This window comes from Crocodylus siamensis, chromosome 1 (assembly GCF_052110815.1).
Source record: "Crocodylus siamensis isolate JL-2025a chromosome 1, ASM5211081v1, whole genome shotgun sequence".
NCBI classification, from domain to species: domain Eukaryota; kingdom Metazoa; phylum Chordata; order Crocodylia; family Crocodylidae; genus Crocodylus; species Crocodylus siamensis.
Window position 1 is genome coordinate 154938971 of NC_143395.1, and position 18297 is coordinate 154957267.

At 46.8% G+C, this 18297-nt stretch overlaps 1 protein-coding gene across 5 annotated transcripts in view; it reads right to left on the minus strand.

Moving 5' to 3' along the window:
• The window catches only part of MDGA1 (MAM domain containing glycosylphosphatidylinositol anchor 1), a 207851-nt gene that overhangs the window by 113236 nt on the left and 76318 nt on the right, over positions 1-18297 (minus strand). For all 5 annotated transcript variants that reach the window (XR_016442233.1, XM_090046580.1, XM_090046564.1 and 2 more), the window contains exons 4-7: positions 16186-16382; positions 11650-11782; positions 4581-4850; positions 3811-4140 (exon numbers count right to left, since the gene is read on the minus strand). Coding sequence is in view for 4 of the 5 variants with exons in the window: in XM_090046580.1 (XP_089902706.1) it covers positions 3811-4140; positions 4581-4850; positions 11650-11782; positions 16186-16382 (930 nt within the window). In the remaining variant the exon portion in view is untranslated. The remainder of the gene's footprint in view (positions 1-3810; positions 4141-4580; positions 4851-11649; positions 11783-16185; positions 16383-18297) is intronic.

The window sequence follows — 18297 nt, forward strand, 5'->3', positions numbered from 1 at the left end:
CACTGCCAATGCCGCAGGTACTGCAATGGCAGGCAATTCAGCAGGCCCTGGTGCTTCCAGACATTTGGTCACTGCAGCTTCTAGACTGCGTGAAACAACACCAATACAGAGTGCCAGCTCCCCTCAGAGATGCCACTGAACTGCTACCAAACAGGAGGAACACTGAGTCACTCTCCACCTAAAATGCCATTAGAATTAAAGAACCAGAGGCAAAATCATCCCTCTCAATATGTTAGTCTTTTAATTCCCTGGCTGGAACTGTAGCTTACAGCCCAGAGGTGAGATGCCAAATGCAGCAGGGCATCCAGTCTCCTTCCCGAAGCTGGATTGGATAATAAGGATAATGCTTCATATATCTCCCTCCTAGTCTCTATTCACATCCTTGCCAGTTTCTAAAGCATGGATGCAAAACAGATCAGCTCATTTATTCTCTGCTAGAGTTCATTGTGCCTCAACTACTAATGGTAACTCCCAGCTGAGCCCAGTGGTCAGTGGAACCCCTACCCACTCATGCAGGGAACAACTCACTGAGCAGAGCGAGGTGCTCAGTTACTGAATTACAGTAATGTCCTCAGCAAATGCAGCTCCAGGACAGGGAATGCAGTAGCTCCAGCCACCAGCTGTCCAACAACACTTTCTTGACAGAGACAGGCCACGGGGAGTCTAAGGTTTTTAATTGAGATGAACAGGGGGCAGGTCTATGTGGAGGAGGCTCTTAGCCCAAGCCTCATGAATAACCATAAAACTCCACCAACCATGCGTAATGCACCATGAAGTAAATGGAAATCCCTACTGAAGCCATCATAATGTTGACACTGCACTTGTCTTTGCTGGGCTTCAGAGTTAACAGTCTATTGAGACAAATGGGCACTTCCCCCAGCTCCAAGAGTTTATGTGGCAGACTCCATCTCTGCAGACAGCATTGCATTGGAACAAGGTTGGGACTGAAAACTTCACAAATGCAAGGGCCACATATTTTTTTTCTTTTAAAGTGAAAGTTCAGCATTTTGGGGGCCATACAGATCTCTACTGGCCAGCACAAGCTCAACTAAAGCCCAACTCATGAGAAAGAGAGCATTGTGGTGACTGCACGGAAATTTCAGCACATAGCTATATTTAAGAGCATATTTAAAATGCTTCTGGTCTCAGTCTCCCTCAGTAGTGACCTCACTATGCAACTGGGAGGTTGAGTTTTCAATTTGCAGGTCTCCTGTGGGCTGTGGAATCTCATCACATCCTCTCTGGCACAGTGTGAAAGGAGCTGTATGCTCTCGCCACTCAGTGCTGCCAGCAGGCACTCACCCGGCGAGAGGCAATTTTCTCCATGGGGAAAAACTGTAAATTGTCTTTGCAGATATTTTAATTAAAGGCACATCATCTGAGACTCCCAGGGAAGGCAGCCATCTTGGGGGATGTGGGTCCTGCTTTTCAGTCAGGGAAATGGCTAGGGAACACAGAATGGTTGCCATGCCATGGCTCTGGGGAAAGACTCTGCAGATGGATCCAGCCTGCAAAGAGATGTGACCCAGCCTGCAAAGGTTTGATCCAACCCATGGCAGTGATCAGCAACAGGAGGGGGCGTGGGAAACATGGCAAATCCCCAAGGAGTCTGCACTGCCCTACTGTTTCTCTTCCCACCAAATCCACTACCATCTGTTGCAGCTTGCAGTAATGATTGGCAGCACTCAGAGATTGGGATGAGCAAAGGCTGCAGCAAGGGGGGCTTGAGAGTGCCTATTGTGTGGGAAACACTGGCCCAAGGCTACACTTGGTAGCGTGCAGCAGCAGGGGAACAGCAAGGGAAGTGGCTAGGTTGCAAGTGGTGGCCTGCTTTAGAATGGAGCTACACGATTTCATCTCGCCCTTTGTGAACGGCTGCCGACCTTTGCTTGAAGGGCTCACAGCAAACAGAAAGGAGCATTCTTACATTTCCTTAAAGGTTAGCAGAGAGCCAAAGGCACCAGTGTTGGCTCCCCAGGGGTAGGGAGGTTCATCCTGAGGGAGTGCTGATGACACTGTTGAACAAATGCTCTAAAATGCCACCTTTCTCCATTGCCCTGTCATGGTTCCTTCCCAGCCAGCATCACCCATATTGTGGACTGTGCCAGCACCTTATGCTTATCACTGGCAGAAAGGAAGTAGTGACAACTTTGTCCCATCACAGTTACTTCCTAGTGGGTGTTTTCCCAATAGGTTCCCAATATGTGTGCCAACAGGTCCTGTCATACCTTGATTTGGGAGGAAAGGGGTGTAGCATCATGATCTTATATATGACTGCTTTCTACTACCTACTGTTTTCTGGAAAAGAAAGAAGGCCATGGCCTCTGGGGATAAGGAGAGCTGGATCTGTCCCCAGCTCTGCCATTGACTTGCTAGTAGACTTTGAGCCAATTATTTCATGTTTTATTCCTCAGGTCCCCTGGTGGCCATCATAGAGGTCCTGTGTCCTCTATTGATACAAAACCAGATGCCTTTACGTCCTCTGTTTTTCTCTTGAAGAGGAAAATAGAGGACATATAGATGTTGGGTTTCATATCAACAGAGGACAGAGGACAGAGTATAGCAAACCAGAATGTCCTCTATGATGGCCATCCTATGTACAACACGGTTGATATTATTCCCCTGCCTTCCAGGGCAGCCGGGCATGTGAATTAGTTAATCTCATTAACTAATGCTGAAAAGCCCTGACCAAGGGAAATCCTCAGGGTCCATATTATTCAACAACGTTGGGGAATTTCTTTACAAATTAGATTGCTAGGGATTTTTTGTGGAGAATCAGAGGTTTTCAAAATATCATAAGGCAATTCCAGCTCTTCCTGCTAAGGGTATAAACAGGGTAAGGAGCTACTTAGTTCATGGACAGGACTGGGAAGAGTGAAACATGCTAAGGTTTTCAGAAATTCCTTGTAGTCATTTAGAACATCAAGACATATTCTACTGCCTGCTGATTTTCCTCATACTCACTTACCATTTAGTTCCTAGCCTAGAACCCAGCCACACCAGTGTGATCCCCAGTGGAGACACTGGGACTGCACTGATGCAATGGAGAGCAGAATGTGACCCAACAGCTTGCTAGGAGAACAAGAGAAGACCTGATCCTCTGTGTTCTGTGTCACACTACAGAAGCGACTGACACACTTAGGGCTTGATCCTGCCCCCACTGAAAGTCAACAGGAGAGTTTTGGCATTTCCCTTAAGGAATGGAAAAGAGAATGAGAGGTGTTACATCTGGGTGCCTGTAGGAAGTATTGAAGAGGCACTCTTCAGACTGTGTTTAGCATAATCAGCATTCAGAGAATGAAGCACTATATGAAACAGGTCCTTCCATGCACTGTCATGGTTGCAGACTGGGACATTCCATCTCCAACTTGGGCAAAGACTAAGGTTCTCTTATAAGCAAAGGCCAAGAGGTGGGATCCCCTCACCTACCATGACCTTTGAAAATTTGATAAAGTCTCACCCCCTTGTCTGCCTTCCTGATAAACCCTTGGCCAGGGGCTTCTTTAAGCCTCAGGTTATATAAGTTGGCTTGGACTGGGCTTCAGTTGGGTGTTTCCAAATGCACACTTGTCCATTCCTAGGTAGAAACATGGGCAGGGGATCTTCTTGGGATATTACAAATCACACAGCACAGACATAACTAGCAATCCCATGCCACTACTAAACCCCATGATATTATCTTGAACTCAATGTCCATTTGAGGGTCTTCAAAAGCCCAGAGAGGAGACAAATTGTTTTTGTGATGCTGACCTACATCATGCCCCATGCCCAATTCCCTCACAGCCAGAGGCCTCCATGGAAGAGGCTCACCTGTTTCTGAAGAGATGTTCACTTCAACGCTGAGGTCAGGAATGGGTGCACCCTGGAAGGACGCCACACACAAATATGTGCCATAGTCACTAAAGCGCAAGTCTATGATCTCCATGCTGCTAGTCACTGGTGGGAGCTCAGGATCATTCCTGGTGATGAGCAGTCGGTCTGACATCCTGGCTGGCTTTCCGTTCTTGTACCAGAAGTAGAAAACCTTCTCCTGGGGAACAGCATCCACATGGCAGGAAAGCTTCAGGTCCTGCCCTAGCTGGATGCTCTCACTCTCTTTGATCACATCAGGTGTGATCTGGAACGTGACATTCTTCATGGCTGGGGTCAATACAAGTGCAAAGCCAGTTAGTGAAGGCAAACAGGGCCCATTCTCAAAGGACATACATATGTGGGACAGCTACTCCTTGCCCCCAGAGCAAGCAGTGGCCCCACACACTCCGGATAAAGAGATCCCCCAACCCTTTGCCCAAATGGGATCCCCTGGGAGGTAACAGCCCCCCTGTTTTCAAGGCCTGATTGGCACTGCATGTCACAATCAGAGGGCACCAACAGATCTGTGGGGAGCCAAAGGCTGGAATAGCAGCATATGCTGAAAGTCAGGAGTGACAGGTATTAGCAAAGCTGTAGGTGGGGCAACAAGTATTGTACCTCCATACCAACCCTCTGCTGAGTTAAACCCGACATATAACTGAATACAAGTAAGAGGACTGGGAACCCTGGCTCCCTTCCCTGAAAGTGCATGCTATGAAAGGACGTACATCGCACCAGCAGGTTCACTGTCTTCTTGGCTGGGTTTCCCACGTTGTTGATGGCCGTGCAATTATAATAACCTGAATCTTCCACACGGATCCTCCAGATGGTGAGATTGCCTCCTTGAACAAGGCTGTTTTGAGGCATAGGACTGGGTGAGTGAGACCAGACCACCTCAGGCAGTGGGTCACCACCAGTGAGGGAGCACTGAATAGTGATGTTATCTCCAGGGTTCACCACCAGGGTCTCATTGACTGATAGCTTCAGAGCTGGTGGGGCTGGAAGAAAGAAGTGGAGACACTAATGAACTCTGAAGAGAAGTATGCTGTGCCTGAGTTTCATCCAATGATTTATACAAACTGAAAGATTCTCAGTTTATTCTGGGCAAAAGAAGACCAGTCGGAGTGAGTTTGGAATGCCCATGAGGTTGTTAATATTGCCCAGTGTCTATCTGAGAGGTCAGCCACTCCATACGCCTCTAACCAAGTCAGAGGATCTTGTTATCATATTATTAAGAAGTGTAGTGTAGACAGGACTTCAAAGAGACTCAAAACTGAAAGTCCAAAGGCCCTGAGCAGTACAAAGTTTCAGTCAAGCTACATGGTCAGTTAGGTACCATTGACATAACACATTGTAAGAACATTTAAGCCAGGTCCTTTCACTGTCATGGTTCTAGGGTTCAAATCTCCCACCATCAAAGCAACACTTTGTACCCATTTTGCACAGCTACAAATGGCAAAATATGGTGAGAGACAGGGGAAAATCAAAACCTAAAGTTTGCTGGTTCCAGTTGCTCTGATCCCAGAAACTCTAAACACAATCTAGCAAAGTGACAGAAAAATGGAGAATTTAGGGGGTACACACAGTTTAATCTCACAGTAACTCTATTAAACTGCTCTGCACACACACCAGCTTCTTTTGCTCACTCTTAAGTAGTCTCCTCTGCCTTTAATCAAGACCTGTGTACATAAAGATGGAGTAAGAACTCAGCTGGTTACACTGTGGCTCCCTGTTTGGGCCTTTGCTGAAACATGGTTGCGTGAATCACACCAAATGTTCCCATCCCTCTACAGAAACAGTACACCTGGGACTGAGGTGGGGAAAGAAAGATATGAAAGCAAGAGATTCAGTGAAATAGGTCATATTAAGTTGCAGCCAACTCATCAGGTCCTGGGCTCAGTGATTCATGGCCTGATCCAAGGTTCCTTGAAGTCAACAGAAAACCTGGTGCTTACAATAGTTAAGTGGAGAATTTAGACAATTACTCCCATGGTGGTTCATGTATGACCATGCAAGCCAAAGTCTATCTCAAATAGAAGAAATTATAAAACAGTTACCCTTCACACTGACCCAGGCATCCACACTTACGACATTAGTGGGACTCCTAGATTGGAATGACAGACACATGCATGCACACATTTTTACGAGGGCTTTGTCCTAAATGCAAAAGGGGCTGGGTTTAGTTATCACAGGCTAGCTTAACCTGGACCTGCTTCAGAACTGAGCTAAAGAATTAAGCCACACACAGACAAGTTAGATCAAGCAGGGCTACCAAGTGTTAGTTAAGTCCAGCCAATAGGACTTGGAAATGTTAGGGATGGTTCTGTCAGGAACAGGTTTGTTAGGTGAGAGGGACAGCTTGTTTGGACCAGCAGACAAAGCCCTTCCTTGCTGATGTGCAAAAAACCCCAAACAAAACAAAAAACCCCACAACTGCTCCTGGGAGACTAACCTTTTTCAAGGCATTAACTGGAACTTTGTGTACATCAGACTTAAATGAGATAAGGAAAGCACACCCAGAGCTAAAAACCTGCCCCAGATGCCAGCTTGTCTTAGCTTCTGAGAAGACAGGATGCACTCTCTTTCTCATTCCCTCCCTGCAAATGCACCACCACGAGGGTATCCATTTAATGCACAGATTCAAAGAGCACCCCCAAGTTCAGATGATGCTTTGAACCTTGCCTTCATCTTCCATCTCTGCATGAGTTTGAGGAGAAGTCTCACAAGAACAGACTCTCCGATCATGAGATTTCTGGCACCACCTGCATCCAGCCTGGTCTCAGTTTCAGGAGAAACAGCCATGTCTAGGCATGCTGGAGGAAGGTTCATATTCCTGCTCACAGTCCCAGATGGGCTTACCAAGCTGTACTCTAAACAGTTACAGCATTTTGGAAGCTGCAGTGCCCACTGGGGAGCAGTTGGATATAGAGCTGAGTGAAGCTGCATTTAAAACAGTAGGTCTTTGGCAGGGAATAAGAGTAGGGCAAGGAGATTCCTACAAGTCAAGGAAGCACAGAGGGAGGAGAAGGAAAAGAGCCTCCCACCAGCCAAACCCCACAAAGGGAGGGAAAGGGACAAAGAGGACAACAGGCCTTCCAGCAACCATATGAAGAAGCAACAAATAACAGAAGACAGAGAGGGAGACTGTCCTAGGAAGGAGCTGCGGAGTCATGTCTTCCTTCACGCTGTATCCCAACAACCTGGATCACAAGATTATACTCTGTTTCTCAGAGCCGGCTTGAGAGGAGCACTCTGCGTGCCACCCACGTGCTATATGCTTGCTAGCTCAGACCCTGGGTGGAAAACCAGTGCTTTTGAGTGTCAGTACTGATCCTGCAGCCCACACAGCAGCTCCTGCTAAACAGTCTGCCTTGCCACCAGATAAACTGTTCTACAGGTTTAAGGGACAATCCACCAGGCTCGCCCTGCAGGCTGACTCAAGTGCCTCAACTTCTGAATAACCTGGTCCTTGCACCTGGTTCCTTTCATTCCTTCCCTTCCAGAGCTCAGATCCCAAACACTTGTTCCTTCATTTGCCATTTACTCTCATGAAAGACCCTCTCAAGCTGTTCATCAGCTTCATCCCCTGCTCCAGCAATCAACTATCCCTGATACAAAGGTGGTGAGTGCACTTTAAGTAACAGCCATAATAATGCAAAATAAGATGTTGTTACATATTCATGAAGCCTGATTTAACAGCATCATTATTTCTGCCTCTCCTCTCCCTGGACCCTGTGTTAATGAGCTGTGCTGGGTTTGTGTTGGATCACTGAATTACAGCCCATGCAAACAAGGCGAGGAGGGCTGCTCTCTCCTCAGCACAGATGTCATAACTTAGCAGCAACTTAACAACTGCTACGCTGGCTCAGCGCACTGGCAGGCCACGTCTTTCACACCAGTGCTGCCCCCTTGTCATGTGTGCATGGAGCACCTGGTCAGCTCTGCAGAGGTTCCTCATTTGGAAGGAGTGACTCCTTTCTGCTGCTCCTTTCTACGGGCTAATTTAAAGCCCATGGTGTTGAGATCTTTGTTATCTTGGGGGGGTCTGGCTGGAAGTCAGGTCCTTTGAGGGCCTTTCCCACCCTGGAGTTCTGGAAAACACAGTTCAGATCCAGCATGTGAGGTGAAGCAGAAGGAGGATGTGTGAATCTGCCAAGAGTAACCTGAGGCTCTAAAGTAGGGTTACCATACATCTGGGTTTTCCTGGACATGTCCTTTTTTAGATCCTCTGATCTCCATCCGGGCAGTTTTTTTGAAATCTGAACAAATGTCTGGTATTTTGCTCTGCTCCACTAGTGGGAGCAGGGGGAGGGCAATTGGAGGCAGGGGGCACCATGTGCATCTACACGTGCACACACACGTGGCAGGTATGCAGCCTGGCAGGATGGTGGGAGCAGCCTTGGCAGCTGGATGAAGATAAGTCTATGGGGAGTGTGGGTTGGAGAGTCAGGGCTTAGGGACTGTCTGGGGGGTAGGGGTGCACCAGGGCCGGACTCGCTCTGTCACCACCTACACAAGTTGGAGCCACCAGTCATTGCGTTCCAGCCCAGTCGGGACAGGGGCCGATGGAGGTCGCCTCCAGAAGGGCTGGGGGGAGCAGGGGAGTGAGGGTCACAGCTTGTGGGTATGAAGTGAGGTGTCCCTCAGACAGATGTCTCTTTTTCGGAAATGGAAATATGGTAACACTACTCTGAGGGAGTTTGCAGCTCAGTGGGGCCCAGTAGAATAACGACTCGCATCATCCTAAGTGAATGAATCCTACAAGCTACCCAGACAAGAAAGGGCCTCTCTTTCCCATAGGCTACAAACATCTGCCCTGGGCCAAGAGACCTCTGGTCTGGTTCAGCTGATACCGAATAGCATGTGCCTCCCTCTGGCACTGAGCTGAGCTGCTGAGTTAGTTGCCAGTCACTGGCTGAGCTGGCAGAAGCTGCACTGATCTGTTCTTGGTTAGGAGTTTCTTCCTCTGGCTTGGGCTGGAAGAAGGCTGAGATCAGTTTGCATTCTGGGTGCAGATTTGAAATCAGGAAGAAGGAAGGTGTGGGATTGCGAATTTGATCTCATTCAGGTTCTGGCAAAAGTTCCAGGTCATTCTTTTATTTTATCTGAACGTGTTTGCTCAGGCCTAATAGCTTGAATCCTGCTGAGTGATGACATGTTCCTTGCAAAGTAATGTCCAAAAAGTGACCTGATGGGGTAGCCTCTGCCTCAGGGCAGCTTGTTTGTGTGTGTCACTAGAAAAAAAAGGAGGCTGTGAAACAGCTATCTGCCCCTCTCTCCAGGCAACTGAGCTCCAGCTAAACGGCATGTACCCAGTCCCATTTCTGAGAGCCAGGATTGGTTCAGACCGCCCCCCCCCCCCCATTCAGTGGATGGAGGTTAAGAATATGCAGCCATTGTTATGCAGGAGATGAATCTCATTTATTTGTAACCTGTGGCAATTCCTTTTGTTCTCGGCTCAGAAAACCTGCTGGCAGAGTCTGCTGTGGAGCGAGGGGACCATTAAAAACAAAGAGTCGCTTTCAATTCCCTTTGAAGTCCAATTTGCTGCAGTAAAACTGCAGGAGAATTAACCAGCTGGGCTTAACTTTGCAGAAATCAAGGGAGAAAATGTCAGTCCCGCCCCACCAGAGCTGGGGCCCAAAACACAAGCTGTAACAATTGGGCCTGAGGCAGGGCTGTGCTTCTACCCTGCCTGAGTGCTGAACTCCAGAACCACAGTGCATGGAGGGGAGTAGGAGTAGGAGCAGGAGAAACAGACTTTTTTCACAGAGAAGACAGGAATGTATAGCTGGTACAGATACTTGGGCTGTATCCACAACTGTCAGCAGCTGCCCAAAATAACTCTGTCCAAGAGTCATGGCAGAAAAACAAAACAAGATCCTGAGTCTCAGGTCCAAGCTCTGGAATCCCTGATGGAGAAAGCACAGCCTCACCAAAGATGGTCCACCCCCCACAATGACTCTTAGTAGCTGTTTGTACTGCCAAAGCAAAGTGGCTCAGAAGTACAGCAAACAAGCTAGGAGAAAAATTTCAAGCCTGGCCTGACTTGACCCATCACTTCCCCACAAAGGTCCATAATAGTTGGGCCTATAAATATTTAAAAGATTGATCTTCATGCACCTCTCTGCCCCTTGGGTTTTCTCCAGGTGCAAAAGCAGAGGCATCATGAGTAAAGCTGTTCAGCATCCTGGACACAGGCAATGCTAAGGGTGTTATTAATTCATGAGCATAAGAGGGAATGAAAAGATCTATGCAACAAAAGAGAATTTAAAAACAATTATTCACGTGCATACATACTAGGTATTTGGGTATAAATTTTCCTTTATTATCTATATCTGGCAAAAGAGAGACACTTATGGACTATGTGGGCCAAATTCAGAGTTGGTGTAGATGGCTAAGAAACAGAATGGTTCTAGTCATAAAAAGTACAATATTGATATCAGATCTAACTAGCTTGAAAACATGTCTTTCCTGCTCACTCAATAAAGGGTCAAAGTGAAATGAAAGATGCTTTATTTGTATTTGGCTGGGGAATGTGATTATGAAAAGGAATTTTGATTCTTCATATATATGAACATAAAAAGGTGGAGAGAGAAAAGCAGTCCCTTTCACCTTGACTAGAGCAGAACTGTTTCTTCCAGTGAGTGTTCTTCTGTGGTCTAGCTTGAAAGAACTCATGTTAAGGGGTTCTCTAAGTGCTGAGATCGCACTGTGAGGAGAGCTTTTCCTCTGGTGTTTAGCCAAACATCTCCTTTTCTTCACCTCATTAGTTAATTATTTATACATAAAAATATGCAACTTCTTTTGGAGCCTTTTGGTTCTGCTAAATCAATAAACATAATTTGTACGGTATTAACAATACCCCATCAACAGCTGGCAACATCAACAGTGTTCTGTTTTCATTCTACAAAGATGACATGAGGGATGTATATGGCTTTGTATGATATAAGAGCTAGGTGAATTATTCAAACTGGTACAATATCCTAGTTTAGCCCTTTTTTCTGATCACAAGATACCCCAGAGCAAGAAAGCAATTCTCTGACATTTATTCATTATATGAAAATACTCACTGCATTATTTGGCCTTTTTTGGCTTGTTATATTTATTGGTTGCGACCAGGTATCAGCAAGCATTTGATATGTGATATGCAAATATTGATTAGTCGTGACTGGTCAGACAAGTGGCACCGTATTGATTCTGTTCTCCACAGGAACAATTGCTCAGGCATTCACAACACGAACACCAGGGAACACAGTTGCAAAGTTAGTTTTCTGAAAGTGTGATAGCACTGTTCATTTGCCACAAGCAACCCGTAGAACCAGACTGCCTGAAGGCCACTGAAAAGTGAGTATGGTTGAAGCATGAACCAGGCTCAAATTCCATTGAGTGTTTGTGGAAACCTGCTTGCAGCGTTTGCCCAGATCTAGATTGCCCAGCTGCAAGTTGCTTTTGTTTGACAAAGGACCATTCTAAAAGCTATGCAGATCCCCAGTGTCTGAACACAGATTGTTTTAGAGAGAGCAGTCCTGGCAAGGACAGCAGCTGAGCACAGAGCTGAGCTGAATTCCAAGTCCTCTAGGACCTCCCCCTGCTCCAGCTCTTTGTCTGGTACATGCTAAGTTTCTACATAGTCAGCCTTAACACAATACCAATGGGAAACCCATGAGAGACCACTCACTAACTGTAGTAGGCATTTGATAGGTTTCTACTTCACCAGGCCCTGGAAGGATGAGCACCCTTCAGCAAACAGGGGTGGCTGAAGGCTAGGAGGCATTTCTATTGCCACTGTCTTACCTGTCGTGTTAGTGAGCTGGAAGGTGATTGACTTGTCCGGGATGCCACAGACATTTCGTACAGACACCTGACAGGTATAACTGGCATAATCCTGAGGCCTCAGATTCTTCAGCTTCAGGACTTTGGTTTCACCCTGGGGGTTTGGAAAGAAGAGAAGCAGAGTAAACAGAATAACAGACATGCCACACACGGCATTTGGCTGAAAACTGAGATTCTGAGAGATTCCAGTTACCTGCAACTCTCATCAAAATTGATGGGAGGTGCGAGGACTCAGAACTCCGCTGGATTATTCCTGATTCCTTTGTTAAAGAAGCAACAAAGTGGCCATGGTAAGACTTCCAGCAGCAGGGATTGGTTCAGATCCCCCCCTCTATTCAGTGGATGGAGGTTAACAATAAAGAAACAAAAGCAGCAACATTGCCCGTGTAACCCAACAGTATTACCAAGCAGTTTTACAGATAATCTCTTGACAACTGCTGTCAAGATCATCTTGCAAGAACCTGAAGGGCCTTTAACTGCTTAGGGCTGGATTCTGACCTCATGCTGATCTATCAGTAGTAGCTCAGATGAATCCGTGGAGTCGCATGTAGTAAAGTCAAGGTAAGCAAGATCAGATCAGGCTCTTAAACTTTAATGCCTAGCTAAATACAGCATGCTCAAAAGTTAAGCTGCAAAAATTTGTAGTAGAGGAAAAAAGGGTAATTTAGAGACAGAGTCAAAGAAATGTCCAAACCTTTCTGATCCATTTGCTCTAGATTTGAAGCTCATTTACACTGGCATGTATCCAGCAACTACAAAGACTTTAATAGAGTTACCTCGGATTTTTTATCCTAGTGTAACTTAGATCAGATCTTGGCACTCTGTCAATTACTGGCATACTGCAGAACCAGAGTAACACTGATAAATTAACAAGAGATGGGTTGTGCAAATGTATATTTATAAGCTATGCTTATGGAAGCTCTGAGGTGGTTTGGTACCCTCTGCAACTCATATGTCTTTATACGACAGTTTATCTCCGTCCTTGTATTTGTGTAAGTATCTTTTAGCCAAATTTTCAATACAAATCTGAGCGTGTGGAAAGGTATCATCTTGACAAATCCTCTTAAAACAACTGCATGGGACAAGACATAGAGCTCAGGCACGCTAATATACAATGAACAAGTAGTATCTGAACTGGGGGAATTAGATGATAAATACCTAGGAGACGGATACTCGTGTGAAAAACACCTCCTCAGAAATTGGTTGCTATGCTGCATGAACAATGCCATTTACAATGTGCAAGCCAAGTAATGATTTACACACACAGCCAATGTATTGATCAGTGAGGGCTGTGTAAATGTGTACCAACCCAGTTTGTAAATCCATTTATAAAAGCATAAACTGTTAAGACTTCAATCGTTTGTTAATGTACATGTTCACCTAAACCTGCCATTGACACCATTTTATCTGGCCTGACAGAAAGAACTTGAACTGTGTTTTGCTATACATTATGCATCTGAGACAATAGCTAATTTATAACAGTTTTACACCACTGTAATTTGGCTAATCTCAATTCCAGCTTTCAATCATCACAAGTGAGACAAGACTCTGTGTAAACAGCACACTCCTTTACCACTTTGTCTCTAGCTGGCAGGTAAGAATGAGCCATCCTAGCAAGGACAGGTCTTGACAGGAAGCCACATGATACCTGGCCAGTAACATGCCAATACAGCCCCAACAGGAGTTAAACTGCAACATTTATCTTGAGGACACTATTCCGCAGCCTAACAGATCTTATCATTAGCCAGCTCCTTCTGATATTCAGCCACGATTTCACTGAAGAGGCAAAGACTGAGAAGGTAGAAGAGGCTTCTTCTAAGGACTTCCATTTTTGTAATGGACAATACAAAGCCTTGCCTCAGGGCCAAGGGAGCTGCCAATGACATCCATCCCTTTTTTATGTATCACAGGCCCATAGTGCCATGCTCTCTTTCCCTCAACCTCTCTGTTTTACCTCTGGCTGAGTGTTTTCACTGAATACAGGAAAGATGGGTTTCAATAAAATATGAACACTGCCCTGGTTAAACTGAGAGTTTGCCTGGGGCATGGCTCAAAAATCAAACCAAGCCAGAGTCTGCTCAGAGCCCAGCTTCCAGGACTCAAGCTAGCAGAGTGATGCAAGGGATGGAATGGTCCCCTTCAAAATTGCCTTTTCACATCTCCCCATAGCTCATCACTTCCCTGTGGTGCCTAATTGCCTTGTCAAAAGCACTGAAGTCAGTTAGTTACTGAGGAACGTTCAAAGCCACAATGTCATGGAGTGGGGCCCTAAGAACGGCCGTGATCTCCCCTAGCGCCCCCTACCATGCCAGGTTTACTTCAAGCACCCTCAAAATCTTGCCCGCCACGTCTTGATCTTAAATATTAAAGGGAGGCTGTCTTTCATCCTCTTGGACACGGTTTTCTCCTGCTGGCACTCATCTTGTTCTTACAATGGGGTTTCCGTGCACCCCAGCCTTATGGGCAATGCGTGGCTCCAACCACCCCTGTACCACGCCCCAAACCTCGCTGATGTACCAGACATTGTTTGGTCTGTTTCACTGTCTGCACCCCACTAGCACTCTGGCTTGTCCCGCAAGCTGCGCCCCACCGGCGCTCTGGCTTGTCCCGCTGCCCCTTTGCTCTGCGGCTTCTGCAGCCTTGGGGCTCAGGTGGCCATAGCTGTGCCTGGCCCCGAATCTCCTCCTCGGGGTCTTGAACCTCCTGCAGGGCTCAGGCAGCCTTGGCTTTACCTGGCCTCCAATTCTCCGCTCCCCTTCTTGGGGCGGAGGTCAGTGCACCCCCCGAATACTGCGCCCTCTCTGGCGCCGGGGTCCCCACGCTACCGTGGAGCCCCTATGAGGCCTCCTCCAACCTCCTCACCCAGTCCTTTGGTGGTAAACAGTAAACAGAAACTCAAGCCTCTTGGCTACAACATAAATTCGAGCTGCTTGGCTATAACATTAGTCCTGCCACATCTGGGGTGCTCTATCCTTCCCCCAGTCTCAAAGCTATACCAGCAATCTAGCCTCTCCTCTTTGTTCAGTCCAGCAGAGCTCCTTCCTCCAGGGCTGCTAGCAGGGAACTGCCTGCCTGGCCTCAGCCTGGGAGTTATCTAGGAGCCAGGCCCTGCCCCTTCCTGTCAGCTGACCCACAGCGGTTGCCCTAGCAACCCGCAGCTGGGCTCCTTACTTACTGTTCCATAAGTAGCAGGCGTCTCAGTGCCCTGCTACTCACCTCCCCTCTTTATAGGAGCAGCGCATCAAGGTCAAGTTGACACACAGCAGAACTTCAGGTTTGATTTCCAGAGCAAAAAGCAGATTGCCTACAACCTCCCCATCTCACTCTTGGGTTGCAGTCACTGACAAGAAACATATTAGGATTCAAGGGGTAACATGGAGATAAAGAGAAAAAGCAGCACATGAAAAATCTAGAGTTTTGCCCTATATGCTAGGAAGAGGAGAAGGGGAGGAAGACTACATGTGTGTTTGAACTGCATGTGCTACTGCTTTCCACTCTGAAAAGCTCTTCATTTTTAGCACAACCAAGTCCACCAGAATCTTTGCAAATTTTCGAACAGGAAATATTCTTCTCTATTTCTGCAGCTTGGAGCTGAGCTCTCAATCAGGGAGCAGAATGACACCATGGGGCAAAGACAACCAGTTCTTCCCAAGTCCAGTGGCCCATGAATTACCATGGTTATGGCACACCAGTTTCTGCACCCAGCAGCACACCTGGGAGCAATGTGGCTAGCATCACAGCTTAGCCACCATCAAATCTCAAGGCCAAATGATCTAGTATCCATTTACATCCAAGTCAACTAGGGGTTGACTTTGGTGCCAGCCTGTAGCATGCTTGTTGAACTATAGCAAAGGACCTTAACCACATAGCCTCCATTATACGACAGACTTAGAGAATAATCTCAACTTTTCCAAGTAGTGTGCACAAACTCTTCGTCCAGCAAAATGAATAACTAACTGACATGGCCTTGAAAATCTTGGCCTGCTCATAAGCAGTTTCTAAAAAGGAATAAGGGCTAAAAGTTCAACGAATAATCTACTGTCTATGAACAGCACTGAGGAGCACAGAAATAATGCAAGCACAATCAGGCCTGGAGAGAGAGGAAGACAAAGGAAAGTGCTGGAGGCCTGTGGACTGAACTCCATGTCTCTCTGTGAGAAACATGACCAAACCTGTCTGGAATTTCTTAAACTGGCTCCATCTCCAAGAGAGCCTGAAAGTCACAGGCACTATTCTCATGGTGGGACAAGGAACTCTGGGCTCTCTTCCCTGATGTTTCATCCTTGGCTTTCACTATCGGTATCTAGGAAGGCTCCTCATGCTGCACATCTTTCCCACCATAGGTAACATATTGTGAGGGGAGACCCACTTCCCCCTCCCCAGCACTGCCCTCCTGAATCCTCTCCAGATATTGAGCCCTGGTCATGTCCAGGCCCCAGTGGGCGATGTGCCAATGCACGCTGACAGCAAGATCTGCTCATGGGTGGCATTTCTTACCTGTGTGTAGAGAGGCTCATAGATGTCCACCCCATTGTCCTGGCTGTGGGAGAGTGTCTCAGCTCCCCGTTTCCAGATGAAGCGAGCTGGTGGGTTGGAGTTGACTGTGCATCGGAGGAAAACTGTCTTCTCCTGGTAGAAGCTGCCACGCACGTCGCTGATGGTTTGGTGGATGGTGAGAACAGGCTCATCTAGATCTGAAAGGCAGGGAGGACAAGCCCAAGGTGGCCATTACCAAAATGTCAGGCCAGGCACACACAGCCAGGCAGACAGTGGCACTTATTGGGAGAGACAAGGTGGGGAGCCCCTGAATCAGGCAGCCAATGAGAACAATTACATAACAATTAGGTTAAAAGCCCACTTTACTTGAGATTTTAAGGAAACTGATGGGAGAAATCAATATTCTCCAGGAAAAGGAAATAAGCCCTGATTTGCAGACCTCAGACAGCACTAAGATGAACCAACTGTCTAGTGCACCTACTTTAGGCCAGGCTGGCTCACTTACCCCTGAGCCTCACTTCTCCATCCCAGTCAACAGGCCAAAGGGACTCCCACACCCAGAAAGTCCTTCCCCACACCCTTGTCTCCCTCTGCTCCCACCTTTTACCTCAGTGACATTTGTTCCCCAAATCCTGAAAGATTCCCCATGGGAACTTGGAGCTAAGTCCTTTACTTTGAAATGACCAGACAGTGGAAATAAATATAAAACAAACCTTAATGCAGGAGAGAAAATCAGAATGGTAACAGCAGCAACAGACTGAGCTGGAGACTCACCTCAGGGGCAGAAAAGGTCTGGTGGGGTATCCACCATGGGAGCATGAGATGTATAACATGGATGCCGCCTCTCTCTTCCTTCTCCTCCTCCCTGCCTCTCTTCCTATTTAAATGTATCCCTAATCCCTTCTTCCTATTAAAAAGTGAGCCAACCCTCTCTCCTCTCCCCATCTCTTGCTTTCCCATTAAACATTCACATTAAATATCCTTGCTCTATCCATTAGCTTATCTCCTTGTCTCTACCCTCCCAAAGGAAGCTGTCCCCCCAGTCTCCTTTTCTTACCCGCCCTGCACCAGAAGCTTGCTAGTCGTGACTCACTCACCAATGTGATTAGCATTTAAGCCACAAGGAAACATTATTTAAACATTTAAGCCACAAGGAAGAGTCCTGCAGGTAGAGCCACTTGGTAAACTCCCCATCTCAGGCTGGCAGCAGCAGGCACATGGCATAGGATTCCCCAGCTGCAGCCTCCTTGTTAGAAAAGAGGCTTCTCAAACTGTGCTCCTCTTCTATAGTATTCCATGTTTTGAGAGCTGAACAAGTGAAAGTCTAGCATGGGAGCTGGCAGGGAAGATGGAGCCCCTTCATACAAAGGGGTTCCTAAAAGCTGGGGAACACCAAGGAAGGAATATCAAACAGCATCACTACCGGGATTAAATGTAAGTTTATGTCCCATGTCCAGATGCCCCCTCCCCTTTGATGTGCACCTTTTGAGAGGAAGGTGGCCACTGAACACTGCAGAGTGACTCTGGATACCCTTCAGTGTCACAGGAATCATAAACAGGCCCCAATTTAACTGTGAATAGCTGAGGTAACTATCACTAAAGCTGAAGCTAATTGCCTGCATTACTCATGCCATCTCTGCCATCCCCTGAGCCCATTAAGAGAGAGGATGTGTTCCCATCACCTCCTGTTCTTACATGTCACTTGATTTTAAAATATTGGCTTAGATGTTTGCAAATTTGGAAATCTGGCCACAGAAAAAGAGATGAGTTGCTGTTAATGCATCATCTGAGCAGCACACTCTCCCCACTGAGACATATGCACAGACCAGTCCATTTACATATTTTAACAAGGTGTATATTTGGAAGACAGTATTTATAATGGGAGCTGAGATTTGTTAGCTTGACCATGCCATGGCTTACAGATATGAGCCAAGCCGTTAGATGAACATTGATCTGATGTAAGGAGAAAGACAGCAGAGAAACAGAGAGAAACTACCCTTCTTTATAAAGATTATTTCCATTCAGTCACGGAAGTCTGGCTGAATTTTGCTTTAACCTTCCCCTTCACCTGGGACCCTGGACAGAGCTCTATCAACCCTCCCTCCTCGTTTT